This window comes from Pleurodeles waltl, chromosome 7 (assembly GCF_031143425.1).
Source record: "Pleurodeles waltl isolate 20211129_DDA chromosome 7, aPleWal1.hap1.20221129, whole genome shotgun sequence".
In the NCBI taxonomy this organism is placed as follows: Eukaryota; Metazoa; Chordata; class Amphibia; order Caudata; family Salamandridae; genus Pleurodeles; species Pleurodeles waltl.
The window spans coordinates 1,550,131,091-1,550,153,020 of record NC_090446.1 but is presented as its reverse complement, the minus strand read 5'-3'; the positions used below and the strand labels follow the sequence as shown (position 1 = coordinate 1,550,153,020).

The following is a 21,930-nucleotide window of genomic DNA, read 5'->3' as shown; positions in this document are numbered from 1 at the left end:
CCCCCAGCCCCAGTGCCTCCATTGCTGCAGCCCCCAGCCCCAGTGCCCGCATTGCTGCTGCCCCCAGCCCCAGTGCCCGCATTGCTGCTGCCCCCAGCCCCAGTGCCCGCATTGCTGCTGCCCCCAGCCCCAGTGCCCGCATTGCTGCTGCCCCCAGTCCCCGGCCCCTGTGCCTGCATTGCTGCTGCCCAGCCCTGGCCCCTGTGCCTGCATTGCTGCTGCCCCCAGTCCCCGGCCCCTGTGCCTGCATTGCTGCTGCCCAGCCCTGGCCCCTGTGCCTGCATTGCTGCTGCCCAGCCCTGGCCCCTGTGCCTGCATTGCTGCTGCCCAGTGCCTGCATTGCTGCTGCCCAGTGCCTGCATTGCTGCTGCCCAGCCAGCCCTGGCCCCGTGCCTGCATTGCTGCTGCCCAGCCAGCCCTGGCCCCGTGCCTGCATTGCTGCTGCCCAGCCCTGGGCCCGTGCCTGCATTGCTGCTGCCCCCAGTCCCCGGCCCCTGTGCCTGCATTGCTGCTGCCCAGTGCCTGCATTGCTGCTGCCCAGTGCCTGCATTGCTGCTGCCCAGCCAGCCCTGGCCCCGTGCCTGCATTGCTGCTGCCCAGTGCCTGCATTGCTGCTGCCCAGTGCCTGCATTGCTGCTGCCCAGCCAGCCCTGGCCCCGTGCCTGCATTGCTGCTGCCCAGCCCTGGCCCCTGTGCCTGCATTGCTGCTGCCCAGTGCCTGCATTGCTGCTGCCCAGTGCCTGCATTGCTGCTGCCCAGCCAGCCCTGGCCCCGTGCCTGCATTGCTGCTGCCCAGCCAGCCCTGGCCCCGTGCCTGCATTGCTGCTGCCCAGCCCCGGCCCCTGTGCCTGCATTGCTGCTGCCCCCAGTCCCCGGCCCCTGTGCCTGCATTGCTGCTGCCCAGCCCTGGCCCCTGTGCCTGCATTGCTGCTGCCCAGTGCCTGCATTGCTGCTGCCCAGTGCCTGCATTGCTGCTGCCCAGCCAGCCCTGGCCCCGTGCCTGCATTGCTGCTGCCCAGCCAGCCCTGGCCCCGTGCCTGCATTGCTGCTGCCCAGCCCTGGGCCCGTGCCTGCATTGCTGCTGCCCCCAGTCCCCGGCCCCGTGCCTGCATTGCTGCTGCTGCTGCTGCCCAGCACCGGCCCCGTGCCTGCATTGCTGCTGCCCCCAGTCCCCGGCCCGTGCCTGCATTGCTGCTGCTGCTGCCCAGTCCCCGGCCACGTGCCTGCATTGCTGCTGCTGCCCAGTCCCCGGCCACGTGCCTGCATTGCTGCTGCCCCCAGTCCCCGGCCACGTGCCTGCATTGCTGCTGCCCAGCCATGGCCCCAGTGCCTGCATTGCTGCTGCCCCGCCCTGGCCCCAGTGCCTGCATTGCTGCTGCCCGGCCCGTGCCTGCATTGCTGCTGCCCGGCCCCAGCCCCGTGCCTGCATTGCTGCTGCCCAGCCCCAGCCCCGTGCCTGCATTGCTGCTGCCCCCAGTCCCCGGCCCGTGCCTGCATTGCTGCTGCCCCCAGTCCCCGGCCCGTGCCTGCATTGCTGCTGCCCCCAGTCCCCGGCCCGTGCCTGCATTGCTGCTGCCCCCAGTCCCCGGCCCGTGCCTGCATTGCTACTGCCCCCAGTCCCCGCCCCGTGCCTGCATTGCTGCTGCCCAGCCCCGTGCCTGCATTGCTGCTGCCCAGCCCCGTGCCTGCATTGCTGCTGCCCCCAGTCCCCGGCCCGTGCCTGCATTGCTGCTGCCCAGCCCTGGTCCCGGTGCCTGCATTGCTGCTTCCCAGCCCCAGCCCCGTGCCTGCATTGCTGCTGCCCAGCCCCAGCCCCGTGCCTGCATTGCTGCTGCCCAGCCCCGTGCCTGCATTGCTGCTGCCCAGCCCCGGTCCCGGTGCCTGCATTGCTGCTGCCCAGCCCCGGCCCCGGCCCCAGTGCCTGCATTGCTGTTGCCCTCAGCCCCAGTGCCCGCATTGCTGCTGCCCCCAGCCCCAGTGCCTCCATTGCTGCAGCCCCCAGCCCCAGTGCCCGCATTGCTGCTGCCCCCAGCCCCAGTGCCCGCATTGCTGCTGCCCCCAGCCCCAGTGCCCGCATTGCTGCTGCCCCCAGCCCCAGTGCCCGCATTGCTGCTGCCCCCAGCCCCAGTGCCCGCATTGCTGCTGCCCCCAGCCCCAGTGCCCGCATTGCTGCTGCCCCCAGCCCCGGCCCCGCATTGCTGCTGCCCCCGGCCCCAGTGCCTCCATTGCTGCAGCCCCCAGCCCCAGTGCCCGCATTGCTGCTGCCCCCAGCCCCAGTGCCCGCATTGCTGCTGCCCCCAGCCCCAGTGCCTCCATTGCTGCTGCCCCCAGCCCCGTGCCCGCATTGCTGCTGCCCCCAGCTCCGGTGCCCTTTGTACACAAGCAACAGATCACTGTCTACAAATAAGCAATAAATCTCCCCTTATGCACAACCGTTCACTCAAATAGAGACGCAATCCAACACCCTATACACAAGCAAGAAACACCACCCGTGTGCACAAACAAGCAATAGAGCACTGCCTCAGGTAGCAAGTAATAACCTCTGAGCATAAGCAACCAAAAATCACTGCTATGCACAGGAAAGCAATAACAACTCTATGCACAAGAAATCAGCAATATTCATTGTGCACCAGAAGGCAACAAACCACTGCCACAGACAAGCATGAAATCACACCAGTGCACACACATCTTCACTCAGGACAGGGGAAACACCACATTATACACAAGCAACAGACAAGCACCAAGCCATCCTGTGCTCAAACATGTTCACTTGGATGGACAGGGAACAATACACCACCCTCTACATAAGCAGGAGACGAGCAGCAAGCCACCACTTGCACACACAGGTTCACTTGGGTGAACAGGACGCACCACCCTACACACAAGCCACCACTTACACACACAGGGTCACTTGGGTGAACAGGACGCACCACCCTACACACAATCCACCACATGCACATGTTCACTTGGGTGAAAAGGACACACCACCCTACACACAAGCCACCACCTGCACACACACGTTCACTTGGGTGAACAGGACACACCAGCCTACACACAAGCCACCACCTGCACACACAGGGTCACTTGGGTGAACAGGACACACCACCTTACACACAAGCCACCACCTGCACACGCAGGGTCACTTGGATGAAAAGGACACGCCACCCTACACACAAGCCACCACCTGCACACACAGGGTCACTTGGGTGAACAGGACACACCACCCCACACACAAGCCACCACTTACACACACACGGTCATCACTTGGGTGAACAGGACACACTACCTTATACACAAGCCACCACTTGCACACACAGGGTCACTTGGGTGAACAGGAACACACCACCCTACACACAAGCCACTACCTGCACACACACGGTCATCACTTGGGTGAACAGGACACACTACCCTACACACAAGCCACCACCTGCACACAGGGTCACTTGGGTGAACAGGACACGCCGCCCTACACACAAGCCACCACTATCACACACACGGTCACCACTTGGGTGAACAGGACACACCAGCCTACACACAAGCCACCACCTGCACACACACAGGGTCACTTGGGTGAACAGGACACACCACCCTACACACAAGCCACCACTATCACACACAGGGTCACTTGGGTGAACAGGAACACAACACCCTACACACAAGCCACCACTATCACACACACGGTCACCACTTGGGTGAACAGGACACACCAGCCTACACACAAGCCACCACCTGCACACACAGGGTCACTTGGGTGAACAGGACACACCACCCTACACACAAGCCACCACCTGCACACACACGGTCACTTGGGTGAACAGGAACACACCACCCTACACACAAGCCACCACCTGCACACACACGGTCACTTGGGTGAACAGGACGCACCACCCTACACACAAGCCACTACCTGCACACATACGGTCACTTGGGTGAACAGGAAGCACCACCCTACACACAAGCCACCACCTGCACACACAGGGTCACTTGGGTGAACAGGACGCACCACCCTACACACAAGCCACCACCTGCACACACACGGTCACTTGGGTGAACAGGACGCACCACCCTACACACAAGCCACCACCTGCACACACACAGTCACTTGGGTGAACAGGATGCACCACCCTACACACAAGCCACTACCTGCACACACACGGTCACTTGGGTGAACAGGACGCACCACCCTACACACAAGCCACCACTTACACACACAGGGTCACTTGGGTGAAAAGGACACACTACCTTATACACAAGCCACCACTTGCACACACAGGGTCACTTGGGTGAACAGGAACACACCACCCTACACACAAGCCACCACCTGCACACACACGGTCACTTGGGTGAACAGGAACACACCACCCTACACACAAGGTCACTTGGGTGAACAGGACACACTACCTTATACACAAGCCACCACTTGCACACACAGGGTCACTTGGGTGAACAGGAACACACCACCCTACACACAAGCCACCACCTGCACACACACGGTCACTTGGGTGAACAGGAACACACCACCCTACACACAAGGTCACTTGGGTGAACAGGACGCACCACCCTACACACAAGCCACTACCTGCACACATACGGTCACTTGGGTGAACAGGAAGCACCACCCTACACACAAGCCACCACCTGCACACACACAGGGTCACTTGGGTGAACAGGACACACTACCCTACACACAAGCCACCACCTGCACACAGGGTCACTTGGGTGAACAGGACACGCCGCCCTACACACAAGCCACCACTATCACACACACGGTCACCACTTGGGTGAACAGGACACACCAGCCTACACACAAGCCACCACCTGCACACACACAGGGTCACTTGGGTGAACAGGACACACCACCCTACACACAAGCCACCACTATCACACACAGGGTCACTTGGGTGAACAGGAACACAACACCCTACACACAAGCCACCACTATCACACACACGGTCACCACTTGGGTGAACAGGACACACCACCCTACACACAAGCCACCACTTACACACACACGGTCATCACTTGGGTGAACAGGACACACTACCTTATACACAAGCCACCACTTGCACACACAGGGTCACTTGGGTGAACAGGAACACACCACCCTACACACAAGCCACCACCTGCACACACACGGTCACTTGGGTGAACAGGAACACACCACCCTACACACAAGCCACCACCTGCACACACACGGTCACTTGGGTGAACAGGACGCACCACCCTACACACAAGCCACTACCTGCACACATACGGTCACTTGGGTGAACAGGAAGCACCACCCTACACACAAGCCACCACCTGCACACACAGGGTCACTTGGGTGAACAGGACGCACCACCCTACACACAAGCCACCACCTGCACACACACGGTCACTTGGGTGAACAGGACGCACCACCCTACACACAAGCCACCACCTGCACACACACAGTCACTTGGGTGAACAGGATGCACCACCCTACACACAAGCCACTACCTGCACACACACGGTCACTTGGGTGAACAGGACGCACCACCCTACACACAAGCCACCACTTACACACACAGGGTCACTTGGGTGAACAGGACACACTACCTTATACACAAGCCACCACTTGCACACACAGGGTCACTTGGGTGAACAGGAACACACCACCCTACACACAAGGTCACTTGGGTGAACAGGACGCACCACCCTACACACAAGCCACTACCTGCACACATACGGTCACTTGGGTGACCAGGAAGCACCACCCTACACACAAGCCACCACCTGCACACACAGGGTCACTTGGGTGAACAGGACGCACCACCCTACACACAAGCCACCACCTGCACACACACGGTCACTTGGGTGAACAGGATGCACCACCCTACACACAAGCCACCACCTGCACACACACAGTCACTTGGGTGAACAGGATGCACCACCCTACACACAAGCCACTACCTGCACACACACGGTCACTTGGGTGAACAGGAAGCACCACCCTACACACAAGCCACCACCTGCACACACACGGTCACTTGGGTGAACAGGACACACCACCCACCACTCTCTGCCACCAGGAGCCCCAAGGACCCTCACCCAGTAGGCTGAGCCTGGTTGTGCCCTCTTCGTTCCCATTGGGGTAGGTTGCGAACTCGCAGGTGTAGGAGCCCTCGTCGGTCATCCGGAGGGTGCTGATGACCAGGGTGGGCTCGGTCAGCGAGGGCCGCAGGAAGGAGATGTGCTTGATGGGTAGGTTGGTCCCAAAGGCGGGGTTGAACACCGCCACATTGGTCTTCTTGCCCCCAACCTCCTTCACCCACGTCACCTGGGTTATCTTAATACTGGGGTCATCGGTTGAGAGGGTGCAAGGCAGCGTCACATCCTGGCCCACGAAGCCGGTGACCTCGTCCCGCACCTTCACTCTCTGGGCTGCAAGAAAACGAGAAAACATTAGATCTGCAACTAAAAAACAGACTAATACTGTGTCTCACTGATTTACTGCAAACAGAGTCTTATAAAAATCCCATTGTAGGGTGTGCGCTGCTAATTGTGTATTCATCACAGTGGGGGGGGGGGGGGGGAAGAGAGAGAGAGAGAGAGCCCCGCGCACACACTGAAGAGACACCCCGCGCACACACACACACTGGAGAGCGCCCCCCCAGAGCACACACACACACTGGAGAGCCGCCCCCCCCCCAAGAGCACACACACACACTGGAGAGCCGCCCCCCCCCCAAGAGCACACACACACTGGAGAGCCGCCCCCCCCCCCCAAGAGCACACACACACTGGAGAGCCGCCCCCCCGCCCCCAAGAGCACACACACACTGAAGACACCACAATAGAAATATAATATATATAATAATGTATGTATAAACCTAGTGTAGGGACCTAGAGATCACCTAGACAGCAATAGTGTGTCATGCTGAATAATTTGGAGGTGGTCACATTGTCCTTGGAGCACCACAGGCCGAGTTATGGACAAAAATGTTTTGAAAAAGAATGCTTGCAAAGCATTATGGGGCAACCTTTCCAGAGGGCAGTGAATATTGTAGTACCGCCTCTCCCGCTGAGGCGGGAGAATCATGTTGCAGATTTGTGTTTTTTTAGAAAGCGTTTATCAATTATAAGTGTTTTGGGGAAAGCTAAGGAGTGTGAAAGGGAGAGCGAAAACAAACAACTGTGATAGGTAACTGAGCAATGCGATCGGTGCTCCAATACCACCAATCAAGCTCACGCTGTAGTGCTTGTTCGTGCTGTGAGTGCCATGGCTGCCACGGAGCACGAAAGGGAAAGACAAAAGAAACAAATAGTTCACCCACGCTGAAGTATATTGCCAATCATGCATTTATCCATGTAACAAGGTCAGTCTGCAAGGCGGTAACAAAACCGCCCCAAGGCGGAACAAACGTAAAGCAATTACCAATTACATGAAGGGATTTTTGAAATGCAAGCCCACAAACAGGTGAAAGTGATTAGCCTAAGGTGGACTTGTAAAAAGCCCACAATACTTCCAACAGGTCAAAGCGATTGTGCGCTTGACCTAAAAACAGGCTGTGTGGTAGTATGACAAAGCAGGAGCAGATGCTCCCCCCTCCACCTACACAGCGAAGGAAGCAGGCACAGATGCTCCATTGCAGAGCGAAGGAAGCAGGCACAGATGCTCCGTTGCAGAACAAAGGAAGCAGGCACACATGCCTTGTTGCAGAACAAAGGAAGCAGGCACACATGCTCCGTTGCAGAACAAAGGAAGCAGGCACACATGCTCCGTTGCAGATCAAAGAAAGCAGGCACAGATGCTCCGTTGCAGAACAAAGGAAGCAGGCACAAAGGCTCCATTGCAGAACATAGGAAGCAGGCACACATGTTCCATTGCAGAGCAAAGAACGCAGGCACAGATGCTCCGTTGCAGAGCAAAGAACGCAGGCACAGATGCTCCGTTGCAGAGCAAAGAACGCAGGCACAGATGCTCCATTGCAGAACACAGGCAGCAGGCACAGATGCTCCATTGGAGAACACAGGCAGCAGGCACAGATGCTCCATTGCAGAACACAGGCAGCAGGCACAGATGCTCCACCCCTGAGAGCATGCACAGATTCCCCATCCCACTGAGCAGGTGCAGGGAACAGACGCAGATGGTCCGCCCCAGAGCAGAGGGAGCATGCACAGATACTCCGCCCCCAGGGAGCATGCACAGATGCTCCGTGTAGGAAGCTGGCTCTGTATATACTATCTCAAAGTGAGAGATAGTGTGCACAGAGTCCAAGGGTTCCCCTTAGAGGTAAGATAGTGGCAAAATTAGATAACTCTAATGCTCTATTTTGTGGTAGTGTGGTCGAGCAGTAGGCTTATCAGAGGGTAGTGTTTGCATTTGTTGTACACACACAGGCAATAAATGAGGAACACACACTCAGACGTACTCCAGGCCAATAGGTTTATATATAGAAAAATATTCTTTTGTTAATTTAGTTTAGAACCACAAGATTCAGAATTCAAGTAATTACACAAATTGTATGGTACTTGGCATAGGTAAATATTGAACTAGGAATAAAAACAGTAACGTACACAGTTTTGGCAAAATTGGCAATTAGCTATTTTAAAAGTGGACCCAGAGCAAAAATCAACAGTTCCTGGGGGAGGTAAGTACAAGTTAGTTTCTCAGGTAAGTAAAGCACTTACAAGTTCAGTCTCCGAGGCATAGACAGCCCATCGTTGGGGGTTCAAGTCAACCCCAAACACCCAGGACCACAGGGCCGGTCAGGTACAGAAGTCAAAGGGGGGCCCAAATAACATGGGCGCCTATAGAGAACAAGGGTGCTCCGGTTCCAGTCTGCTAGCAGCTAAGTACCTGCGTCCTCGGGGAGCAGTCCGGGGCGTGTTGTAGAGCACGGGGGGAGGGTTTTGGGGTCACAAACAGGTACACAAAACACTCCCTAAGCGGCACAGGGGCGGCCGGGTGCAGTGTGCAAAGTAAGGGTCAGGTTTTAGGTTGAAATGAATGGAGAGACCCGCGGGTCACTCTGGTGATGCAGGCAGGGCACAGGGGGGGGCTTCTAGGGCCAGCCACCGACTGGGCAAAGATGAGGGCCACCTGCTGGTCACTCCTGCACTGGTTGTTGGTTCCTCTCGGGCTTGGAGGCTGCGGGCGCAGTGCTTCTTCCAGGCATTGGGTTCTTTGTTACCGGGCAGTCACGGTCAGAGGGAGCCTCTGGATTCTCTCTGCAGGCGTTGCTGTGGGGGTGCAGGGAGGTTGTTTCAGGGTGGACACGTCGTGGGAGTCGCCGGGAGGTCCTCGCTGCAGTGTTGGTTTCTCTGGACACAGGCCGGGGGCGTTGAGTGCAGAGTGTTGGGGACTCACGCTTCAGGAGTGAGGCAGGAGTCCCTTTAAAGATGGTTTCTTCTTGGTTGTTTTGGACAGAGCCGCTGTTCTCTGGAGTTTCTTGGTCCTTCGGCTTCAGGGCAGTCATTGAGTCCTCAGAGGTCGCTGGTCCCGCTGCGTCGCTGTGCAGGTTCTTTGAATCTGGAGACAGGCCGGTGGGGATGGGGACAAGTCAGCTGTCGTCTCCATTGTCTCTGTGGGGCTTTCAGGTCAGCAGCCCTTGTTGTAGGTCCTCAGGAATTTGGTTTCCTGGGTTCAGGGTCACCCCTAAATACTCAATTATGGGGCGTGTTTAGGGCTGGAAGGCAGTAGCCAATGGCTACTGTCCCTGAGGGTGGCTACACCCTCCTTGTGCCTCCTCCTGGGGGGCGGGGGGTCATCTCTAATCCTATTGGGGGAATCCTCCGTAGCAAGATGGAGGATTTCCCAAGGCAGGGGTCACCTCAGCTCAGGACACCTTAGGGGCTGTCCTGACTGGCCAGTGACTCTTCCTTGTTTTTCTCATTATCTCCTCCAGACTTGCCGCCAAAAGTGGGAGCTGTGTCCGGGGGGGCGGGCATCTCCACTAGCTGGAGTACCCTGGGGTGCTGTAACAAAGGGGGTGAGCCTTTAAGGCTCACCGGCAGGTGTTACCGTTCCTGCAGGGGGAGGTGAGAAGCACCTCCACCCAGTACAGGCTTTGTTCCTGGCCACAGAGTGACAAATGCACTCATCCCATGTGGCCAGAAACCGTCTGGATGTGGCAGGCTGGCAGGAACTGGTCAGCCTAACACTAGTAGTTGGGCCGGTATGCAGGGGGCATCTCTAAGATGCCCTCTGTGTGCATTTCTCAAATCCCAGACTGGCATCAGGGTAGAAAGGGCCACGAGCAGTGCGTCTGGGCACCGCACAGGGTGTAAAGGGCCACGAGCAGTGCGTCTGGGCACCGCAGAGGGTGTAAAGCACAGCGAGCAGTGCGAGGGTGTAAAGCACAGCGGGCAGTGCGAGGGTGTAAAGCACAGCGGGCAGTGCGAGGGTGTAAAGCACAGCGGGCAGCGAGTCTGGGCACAGCAGAGGGTGTAAAGCACAGCGGGCAGTGCGTCTGGGCACAGCAGAGGGTGTAAAGCACAGCGGGCAGTGCGAGGGTGTAAAGCACAGCGGGCAGTGCGAGGGTGTAAAGCACAGCGGGCAGCGAGTCTGGGCACAGCAGAGGGTGTAAAACACAGCGAGCAGTGCGAGGGTGTAAAGCACAGTGGGCAGTGAGTCTGGGCAACGCACAGGGTGTAAAGCACAGCGAGCAGCGAGTCTGGGCACAGCAGAGGGTGTAAAGCACAGCGGGCAGTGCGTCTAGGCACCGCAGAGGGTGTAAAGCACAGCAGAGGGTGTAATGCACAGCGGGCAGTGCGAGGGTGTACTGAGGGTGTAAAGCACAGCGAGCAGCGAGTCTGGGCACCGCAGAGGGTGAAACCCACAGCTCTAACATTAAGCGCTACGAAGGCTTCATGGCACCCAGCGCTCCCCAGGGCAGGGGACCCAAGACTCTGAAGTTCCTAAGCAGAGGTTTCTCTGTTATCTTTGGAGCACGGTCCTGGCAGGACTTTTCCACCAAAAACAAACATAAAACAAAGAAAACAAAAGGAATATTCCGAGAAAGAGGAGAGCGAGGGAGGGGACGGAAAACGTGTGCGGGAGGAAAGGACAGCTCAGAAGCACTGACTATGGAGGGGGCGAGGAACTAGATCTGAGGAGGGAATACACAGGGCAAGGGGGCAGCGCACTGGGCAGAACCGTGGAACATGGGGGGGAATCAATGCAGAGGGTGGAACCGTGGAACATGGGGGGGGGAAATCAACGCACGGGAAAGAACCCTGAAACATGGTGAGAGGCAGTCAATGCACAGGGCAGAGCCGTGGAACATGGGGGGCGGGGTTATCAATGCACTGGGCAGAACAGTGGAACATGGGGGGGCAATCAACGCACTGGGCAGAGCCGTGGAACATGGGGGGCGGGGAACTAGATCTGAAGGGGGAACACACAGGGCAAGGGGACAAATCACTGGGCAGAACAGTTGAACATGGTGGGGGGGAAATCAATGCACTGGGCAGAACCGTGGAACATGGGGGGAATCAATGCACGGGAAAGAACCCTGAAACATGGTGAGAGGCAGTCAATGCACAGGGCAGAGCCGTGGAACATGGGGGGCGGGGTTATCAATGCACTGGGCAGAACAGTTGAACATGGTGGGGGGGGGAATCAATGCACTGGGCAGAACCGTGGAACATGGGGGGGAATCAATGCACGGGAAAGAACCCTGAAACATGGTGAGAGGCAGTCAATGCACAGGGCAGAGCCGTGGAACATGGGGGGCAGGGTTATCAATGCACTGGGCAGAACAGTTGAACATGGTGGGGGGGGAATCAATGCATGGGCAGAGCCGTGGAACATGGGGGGCAATCAACGCACTGGGCAGAGCCGTGGAACATGGGGGGCGGGGAACTAGATCTGAAGGGGGAACACACAGGGCAAGGGGACAAATCACTGGGCAGAACAGTTGAACATGGTGGGGGGGAAATCAATGCAGAGGGTGGAACATGGGGGGGAATCAATGCACGGGAAAGAACCCTGAAACATGGTGAGAGGCAGTCAATGCACAGGGCAGAGCCGTGGAACATGGGGGGCGCGGTTATCAATGCACTGGGCAGAACAGTTGAACATGGTGGGGGGGGAATCAATGCACTGGGCAGAACCGTGGAACATGGGGGGGAATCAATGCACGGGAAAGAACCCTGAAACATGGTGAGAGGCAGTCAATGCACAGGGCAGAGCCGTGGAACATGGGGGGCGGGGTTATCAATGCACTGGGCAGAACAGTGGAACATGGGGGGGGCAATCAACGCACTGGGCAGAGCCGTGGAACATGGGGGGCGGGGAACTAGATCTGAAGGGGGAACACACAGGGCAAGGGGACAAATCACTGGGCAGAACAGTTGAACATGGTGGGGGGGAAATCAATGCACTGGGCAGAACCGTGGAACATGGGGGGAATCAATGCACGGGAAAGAACCCTGAAACATGGTGAGAGGCAGTCAATGCACAGGGCAGAGCCGTGGAACATGGGGGGCGGGGTTATCAATGCACTGGGCAGAACAGTTGAACATGGTGGGGGGGGGAATCAATGCACTGGGCAGAACCGTGGAACATGGGGGGGAATCAATGCACGGGAAAGAACCCTGAAACATGGTGAGAGGCAGTCAATGCACAGGGCAGAGCCGTGGAACATGGGGGGCAGGGTTATCAATGCACTGGGCAGAACAGTTGAACATGGTGGGGGGGGAATCAATGCACTGGGCAGAGCCGTGGAACATGGGGGGCAATCAACGCACTGGGCAGAGCCGTGGAACATGGGGGGCGGGGAACTAGATCTGAAGGGGGAACACACAGGGCAAGGGGACAAATCACTGGGCAGAACAGTTGAACATGGTGGGGGGGAAATCAATGCAGAGGGTGGAACATGGGGGGGAATCAATGCACGGGAAAGAACCCTGAAACATGGTGAGAGGCAGTCAATGCACAGGGCAGAGCCGTGGAACATGGGGGGCGGGGTTATAAATGCACTGGGCAGAACAGTTGAACATGGTGGGGGGGGAATCAATGCACTGGGCAGAACCGTGGAACATGGGGGGGAATCAATGCACGGGAAAGAACCCTGAAACATGGTTAGAGGCAGTCAATGCACAGGGCAGAGCCGTGGAACATGGGGGGCGGGGTTATCAATGCACTGGGCAGAACAGTTGAACATGGTGGGGGGGAATCAATGCACTGGGCAGAACCGTGGAACATGGGGGGGAATCAATGCACGGGAAAGAACCCTGAAACATGGTGAGAGGCAGTCAATGCACAGGGCAGAGCCGTGGAACATGGGGGGCAGGGTTATCAATGCACTGGGCAGAACAGTTGAACATGGTGGGGGGGGGAATCAATGCACTGGGCAGAACCGTGGAACATGGGGGGGAATCAATGCACGGGAAAGAACCCTGAAACATGGTGAGAGGCAGTCAATGCACAGGGCAGAGCCATGGAACATGGGGGGCGGGGTTATCAATGCACTGGGCAGAACAGTGGAACATGGGGGGGCAATCAACGCACTGGGCAGAGCCGTGGAACATGGGGGGCGGGGAACTAGATCTGAAGGGGGAACACACAGGGCAAGGGGACAAATCACTGGGCAGAACAGTTGAACATGGTGGGGGGGAATCAATGCACTGGGCAGAACAGTTGAACATGGTGGGGGGGGGAATCAATGCACTGGGCAGAACCGTGGAACATGGGGGGGAATCAATGCACGGGAAAGAACCCTGAAACATGGTGAGAGGCAGTCAGTGCACAGGGCAGAGCCGTGGAACATGGGGGGGAATCAATGCACGGGAAAGAACCCTGAAACATGGTGAGAGGCAGTCAATGCACAGGGCAGACCCGTGGAACATGGGGGGCGGGGTTATCAATGCACTGGGCAGAACAGTTGAACATGGTGGGGGGGGAATCAATGCACTGGGCAGAACCGTGGAACATGGGGGAGAATCAATGCACGGGAAAGAACCCTGAAACATGGTGAGAGGCAGTCAATGCACAGGGCAGAGCCGTGGAACATGGGGGGCGGGGTTATCAATGCACTGGGCAGAACAGTTGAACATGGTGGGGGGGGAATCAATGCACTGGGCAGAACCGTGGAACATGGGGGGCAATCAACGCACTGGGCAGAGCCGTGGAACATGGGGGGCGGGGAACTAGATCTGAAGGGGGAACACACAGGGCAAGGGGACAAATCACTGGGCAGAACAGTTGAACATGGTGGGGGGGAAATCAATGCAGAGGGTGGAACCGTGGAACATGGGGGGGAATCAATGCACGGGAAAGAACCCTGAAACATGGTGAGAGGCAGTCAATGCACAGGGCAGAGCCGTGGAACATGGGGGGCGGGGTTATCAATGCACTGGGCAGAACAGTTGAACATGGTGGGGGGGGGAATCAATGCACTGGGCAGAACCGTGGAACATGGGGGGGAATCAATGCATGGGAAAGAACCCTGAAACATGGTGAGAGGCAGTCAATGCACAGGGCAGAGCCGTGGAACATGGGGGGCGGGGTTATAAATGCACTGGGCAGAACAGTTGAACATGGTGGGGGGGGAATCAATGCACTGGGCAGAACCGTGGAACATGGGGGGGAATCAATGCACGGGAAAGAACCCTGAAACATGGTGAGAGGCAGTCAATGCACAGGGCAGAGCCGTGGAACATGGGGGGCGGGGTTATCAATGCACTGGGCAGAACAGTTGAACATGGTGGGGGGGGAATCAATGCACTGGGCAGAACCGTGGAACATGGGGGGGAATCAATGCACGGGAAAGAACCCTGAAACATGGTGAGAGGCAGTCAATGCACAGGGCAGAGCCGTGGAACATGGGGGGCAGGGTTATCAATGCACTGGGCAGAACAGTTGAACATGGTGGGGGGGGGAATCAATGCACTGGGCAGAACCGTGGAACATGGGGGGGAATCAATGCACGGGAAAGAACCCTGAAACATGGTGAGAGGCAGTCAATGCACAGGGCAGAGCCGTGGAACATGGGGGGCGGGGTTATCAATGCACTGGGCAGAACAGTGGAACATGGGGGGGCAATCAACGCACTGGGCAGAGCCGTGGAACATGGGGGGCGGGGAACTAGATCTGAAGGGGGAACACACAGGGCAAGGGGACAAATCACTGGGCAGAACAGTTGAACATGGTGGGGGGGGAATCAATGCACTGGGCAGAACAGTTGAACATGGTGGGGGGGGGGAATCAATGCACTGGGCAGAACCGTGGAACATGGGGGGGAATCAATGCACGGGAAAGAACCCTGAAACATGGTGAGAGGCAGTCAATGCACAGGGCAGAGCCGTGGAACATGGGGGGGAATCAATGCACGGGAAAGAACCCTGAAACATGGTGAGAGGCAGTCAATGCACAGGGCAGAGCCGTGGAACATGGGGGGCGGGGTTATCAATGCACTGGGCAGAACAGTTGAACATGGTGGGGGGGGAATCAATGCACTGGGCAGAACCGTGGAACATGGGGGGGAATCAATGCACGGGAAAGAACCCTGAAACATGGTGAGAGGCAGTCAATGCACAGGGCAGAGCCGTGGAACATGGGGGGCGGGGTTATCAATGCACTGGGCAGAACAGTTGAACATGGTGGGGGGGGAATCAATGCACTGGGCAGAACCGTGGAACATGGGGGGGGGGGAATCAATGCACGGGAAAGAACCCTGAAACATGGTGAGAGGCAGTCAATGCACAGGGCAGAGCCGTGGAACATGGGGGGCGGGGTTATCAATGCACTGGGCAGAACAGTTGAACATGGTGGGGGGGGAATCAATGCACTGGGCAGAACCGTGGAACATGGGGGGGAATCAATGCACGGGAAAGAACCCTGAAACATGGTGAGAGGCAGTCAATGCACAGGGCAGAGCCGTGGAACATGGGGGGCGGAGTTATCAATGCACTGGGCAGAACAGATGAACATGGTGGGGGGGGAATCAATGCACTGGGCAGAACCGTGGAACATGGGGGGGAATCAATGCACGGGAAAGAACCCTGAAACATGGTGAGAGGCAGTCAATGCACAGGGCAGAGCCGTGGAACATGGGGGGCGGGGTTATCAATGCACTGGGCAGAACAGTTGAACATGGTGGGGGGGGAATCAATGCACTGGGCAGAACCGTGGAACATGGGGGGGAATCAATGCACGGGAAAGAACCCTGAAACATGGTGAGAGGCAGTCAATGCACAGGGCAGAGCCGTGGAACATGGGGGGCGGGGTTATCAATGCACTGGGCAGAACAGTTGAACATGGTGGGGGGGGAATCAATGCACTGGGCAGAACCGTGGAACATGGGGGGGAATCAATGCACGGGAAAGAACCCTGAAACATGGTGAGAGGCAGTCAATGCACAGGGCAGAGCCGTGGAACATGGGGGGCAGGGTTATCAATGCACTGGGCAGAACAGTTGAACATGGTGGGGGGGGGAATCAATGCACTGGGCAGAACCGTGGAACATGGGGGGGAATCAATGCACGGGAAAGAACCCTGAAACATGGTGAGAGGCAGTCAATGCACAGGGCAGAGCCGTGGAACATGGGGGGCGGGTTATAAATGCACTGGGCAGAACAGTTGAACATGGTGGGGGGGGAATCAATGCACTGGGCAGAACCGTGGAACATGGGGGGGAATCAATGCACGGGAAAGAACCCTGAAACATGGTGAGAGGCAGTCAATGCACAGGGCAGAGCCGTGGAACATGGGGGGCGGGGTTATCAATGCACTGGGCAGAACAGTTGAACATGGTGGGGGGGAATCAATGCACTGGGCAGAACCGTGGAACATGGGGGGGAATCAATGCACGGGAAAGAACCCTGAAACATGGTGAGAGGCAGTCAATGCACAGGGCAGAGCCGTGGAACATGGGGGGCAGGGTTATCAATGCACTGGGCAGAACAGTTGAACATGGTGGGGGGGGGGGAATCAATGCACTGGGCAGAACCGTGGAACATGGGGGGGAATCAATGCACGGGAAAGAACCCTGAAACATGGTGAGAGGCAGTCAATGCACAGGGCAGAGCCGTGGAACATGGGGGGCGGGGTTATCAATGCACTGGGCAGAACAGTGGAACATGGGGGGGCAATCAACGCACTGGGCAGAGCCGTGGAACATGGGGGGCGGGGAACTAGATCTGAAGGGGGAACACACAGGGCAAGGGGACAAATCACTGGGCAGAACAGTTGAACATGGTGGGGGGGGAATCAATGCACTGGGCAGAACAGTTGAACATGGTGGGGGGGGGAATCAATGCACTGGGCAGAAGCGTGGAACATGGGGGGGAATCAATGCACGGGAAAGAACCCTGAAACATGGTGAGAGGCAGTCAATGCACAGGGCAGAGCCGTGGAACATGGGGGGGAATCAATGCACGGGAAAGAACCCTGAAACATGGTGAGAGGCAGTCAATGCACAGGGCAGAGCCGTGGAACATGGGGGGCGGGGTTATCAATGCACTGGGCAGAACAGTTGAACATGGTGGGGGGGGAATCAATGCACTGGGCAGAACCGTGGAACATGGGGGGGAATCAATGCACGGGAAAGAACCCTGAAACATGGTGAGAGGCAGTCAATGCACAGGGCAGAGCCGTGGAACATGGGGGGCGGGGTTATCAATGCACTGGGCAGAACAGTTGAACATGGTGGGGGGGGAATCAATGCACTGGGCAGAACCGTGGAACATGGGGGGGGGAATCAATGCACGGGAAAGAACCCTGAAACATGGTGAGAGGCAGTCAATGCACAGGGCAGAGCCGTGGAACATGGGGGGCGGGGTTATCAATGCACTGGGCAGAACAGTTGAACATGGTGGGGGGGGAATCAATGCACTGGGCAGAACCGTGGAACATGGGGGGGAATCAATGCACGGGAAAGAACCCTGAAACATGGTGAGAGGCAGTCAATGCACAGGGCAGAGCCGTGGAACATGGGGGGCGGGGTTATCAATGCACTGGGCAGAACAGTTGAACATGGTGGGGGGGGAATCAATGCACTGGGCAGAACCGTGGAACATGGGGGGGAATCAATGCACGGGAAAGAACCCTGAAACATGGTGAGAGGCAGTCAATGCACAGGGCAGAGCCGTGGAACATGGGGGGCGGGGTTATCAATGCACTGGGCAGAACAGTTGAACATGGTGGGGGGGGAATGAATGCACTGGGCAGAACCGTGGAACATGGGGGGGAATCAATGCACGGGAAAGAACCCTGAAACATGGTGAGAGGCAGTCAATGCACAGGGCAGAGCCGTGGAACATGGGGGGCGGGGTTATCAATGCACTGGGCAGAACCGTGGAACATGGGGGGGAATCAATGCACGGGAAAGAACCCTGAAACATGGTGAGAGGCAGTCAATGCACAGGGCAGAGCCGTGGAACATGGGGGGCAGGGTTATCAATGCACTGGGCAGAACAGTTGAACATGGTGGGGGGGGGGGGAATCAATGCACTGGGCAGAACCGTGGAACATGGGGGGGAATCAATGCACGGGAAAGAACCCTGAAACATGGTGAGAGGCAGTCAATGCACAGGGCAGAGCCGTGGAACATGGGGGGCGGGGTTATCAATGCACTGGGCAGAACAGTGGAACATGGGGGGGCAATCAACGCACTGGGCAGAGCCGTGGAACATGGGGGGCGGGGAACTAGATCTGAAGGGGGAACACACAGGGCAAGGGGACAAATCACTGGGCAGAACAGTTGAACATGGTGGGGGGGGAATCAATGCACTGGGCAGAACAGTTGAACATGGTGGGGGGGGGAATCAATGCACTGGGCAGAACCGTGGAACATGGGGGGGAATCAATGCACGGGAAAGAACCCTGAAACATGGTGAGAGGCAGTCAATGCACAGGGCAGAGCCGTGGAACATGGGGGGGAATCAATGCACGGGAAAGAACCCTGAAACATGGTGAGAGGCAGTCAATGCACAGGGCAGAGCCGTGGAACATGGGGGGCGGGGTTATCAATGCACTGGGCAGAACAGTTGAACATGGTGGGGGGGGAATCAATGCACTGGGCAGAACCGTGGAACATGGGGGGGAATCAATGCACGGGAAAGAACCCTGAAACATGGTGAGAGGCAGTCAATGCACAGGGCAGAGCCGTGGAACATGGGGGGCGGGGTTATCAATGCACTGGGCAGAACAGTTGAACATGGTGGGGGGGGAATCAATGCACTGGGCAGAACCGTGGAACATGGGGGGGGGAATCAATGCACGGGAAAGAACCCTGAAACATGGTGAGAGGCAGTCAATGCACAGGGCAGAGCCGTGGAACATGGGGGGCGGGGTTATCAATGCACTGGGCAGAACAGTTGAACATGGTGGGGGGGGAATCAATGCACTGGGCAGAACCGTGGAACATGGGGGGGAATCAATGCACGGGAAAGAACCCTGAAACATGGTGAGAGGCAGTCAATGCACAGGGCAGAGCCGTGGAACATGGGGGGCGGGGTTATCAATGCACTGGGCAGAACAGTTGAACATGGTGGGGGGGGAATCAATGCACTGGGCAGAACCGTGGAACATGGGGGGGAATCAATGCACGGGAAAGAACCCTGAAACATGGTGAGAGGCAGTCAATGCACAGGGCAGAGCCGTGGAACATGGGGGGCGGGGTTATCAATGCACTGGGCAGAACAGTTGAACATGGTGGGGGGGGAATCAATGCACTGGGCAGAACCGTGGAACATGGGGGGGAATCAATGCACGGGAAAGAACCCTGAAACATGGTGAGAGGCAGTCAATGCACAGGGCAGAGCCGTGGAACATGGGGGGCGGGGTTATCAATGCACTGGGCAGAACAGTTGAACATGGTGGGGGGGGAATCAATGCACTGGGCAGAACCGTGGAACATGGGGGGGAATCAATGCACGGGAAAGAACCCTGAAACATGGTGAGAGGCAGTCAATGCACAGGGCAGAGCCGTGGAACATGGGGGGCGGGGTTATAAATGCACTGGGCAGAACAGTGGAACATGGTGGGGGGGGGGAATCAATGCACTGGGCAGAACCGTGGAACATGGGGGGGAAATCAATGCACGGGAAAGAACCCTGAAACATGGTGAGAGGCAGTCAATGCACAGGGCAGAGCCGTGGAACATGGGGGGGAATCAATGCACGGGAAAGAACCCTGAAACATGGTGAGAGGCAGTCAATGCACAGGGCAGAGCCGTGGAACATGGTGGGCGGGGTTATCAATGCACTGGGCAGAACAGTGGAACATGGGGGGGCAATCAACGCACTGGGCAGAGCCGTGGAACATGGGGGGCGGGGAACTAGATCTGAAGGGGGAACACACAGGGCAAGGGGACAAATCACTGGGCAGAACAGTTGAACATGGTGGGGGGGGAATCAATGCACTGGGCAGAACAGTTGAACATGGTGGGGGGGGAATCAATGCACTGGGCAGAACCGTGGAACATGGGGGGGAATCAATGCACGGGAAAGAACCCTGAAACATGGTGAGAGGCAGTCAATGCACAGGGCAGAGCCGTGGAACATGGGGGGGAATCAATGCACGGGAAAGAACCCTGAAACATGGTGAGAGGCAGTCAATGCACAGGGCAGAGCCGTGGAACATGGGGGGCGGGGTTATCAATGCACTGGGCAGAACAGTTGAACATGGTGGGGGGGGAATCAATGCACTGGGCAGAACCGTGGAACATGGGGGGCAATCAACGCACTGGGCAGAGCCGTGGAACATGGGGGGCGGGGAACTAGATCTGAAGGGGGAACACACAGGGCAAGGGGACAAATCACTGGGCAGAACAGTTGAACATGGTGGGGGGGAAATCAATGCAGAGGGTGGAACCGTGGAACATGGGGGGGAATCAATGCACGGGAAAGAACCCTGAAACATGGTGAGAGGCAGTCAATGCACAGGGCAGAGCCGTGGAACATGGGGGGCGGGGTTATCAATGCACTGGGCAGAACAGTTGAACATGGTGGGGGGGGGAATCAATGCACTGGGCAGAACCGTGGAACATGGGGGGGAATCAATGCACGGGAAAGAACCCTGAAACATGGTGAGAGGCAGTCAATGCACAGGGCAGAGCCGTGGAACATGGGGGGCGGGGTTATCAATGCACTGGGCAGAACAGTTGAACATGGTGGGGGGGGAATCAATGCACTGGGCAGAACCGTGGAACATGGGGGGGAATCAATGCACGGGAAAGAACCCTGAAACATGGTGAGAGGCAGTCAATGCACAGGGCAGAGCCGTGGAACATGGGGGGCGGGGTTATCAATGCACTGGGCAGAACAGTTGAACATGGTGGGGGGGGAATCAATGCACTGGGCAGAACCGTGGAACATGGGGGGGAATCAATGCACGGGAAAGAACCCTCAAACATGGTGAGAGGCAGTCAATGCACAGGGCAGAGCCGTGGAACATGGGGGGCAGGGTTATCAATGCACTGGGCAGAACAGTTGAACATGGTGGGGGGGGGAATCAATGCACTGGGCAGAACCGTGGAACATGGGGGGGAATCAATGCACGGGAAAGAACCCTGAAACATGGTGAGAGGCAGTCAATGCACAGGGCAGAGCCGTGGAACATGGGGGGCGGGGTTATCAATGCACTGGGCAGAACAGTGGAACATGGGGGGGCAATCAACGCACTGGGCAGAGCCGTGGAACATGGGGGGCGGGGAACTAGATCTGAAGGGGGAACACACAGGGCAAGGGGACAAATCACTGGGCAGAACAGTTGAACATGGTGGGGGGGGAATCAATGCACTGGGCAGAACAGTTGAACATGGTGGGGGGGGGAATCAATGCACTGGGCAGAACCGTGGAACATGGGGGGGAATCAATGCACGGGAAAGAACCCTGAAACATGGTGAGAGGCAGTCAATGCACAGGGCAGAGCCGTGGAACATGGGGGGGAATCAATGCACGGGAAAGAACCCTGAAACATGGTGAGAGGCAGTCAATGCACAGGGCAGAGCCGTGGAACAT

At 57.4% G+C, this 21,930-nt stretch overlaps 1 protein-coding gene across 3 annotated transcripts in view; it reads right to left on the bottom strand.

Moving 5' to 3' along the window:
- LOC138246689 (nectin-2-like) overlaps nt 1-21,930 on the bottom strand; it is a 265,485-nt gene that overhangs the window by 180,701 nt on the left and 62,854 nt on the right. For all 3 annotated transcript variants that reach the window (XM_069201459.1, XM_069201457.1, XM_069201456.1), the window contains exon 2: nt 6,070-6,402. In XM_069201459.1, coding sequence (XP_069057560.1) covers nt 6,070-6,402 — 333 coding nt within the window. The remainder of the gene's footprint in view (nt 1-6,069; nt 6,403-21,930) is intronic.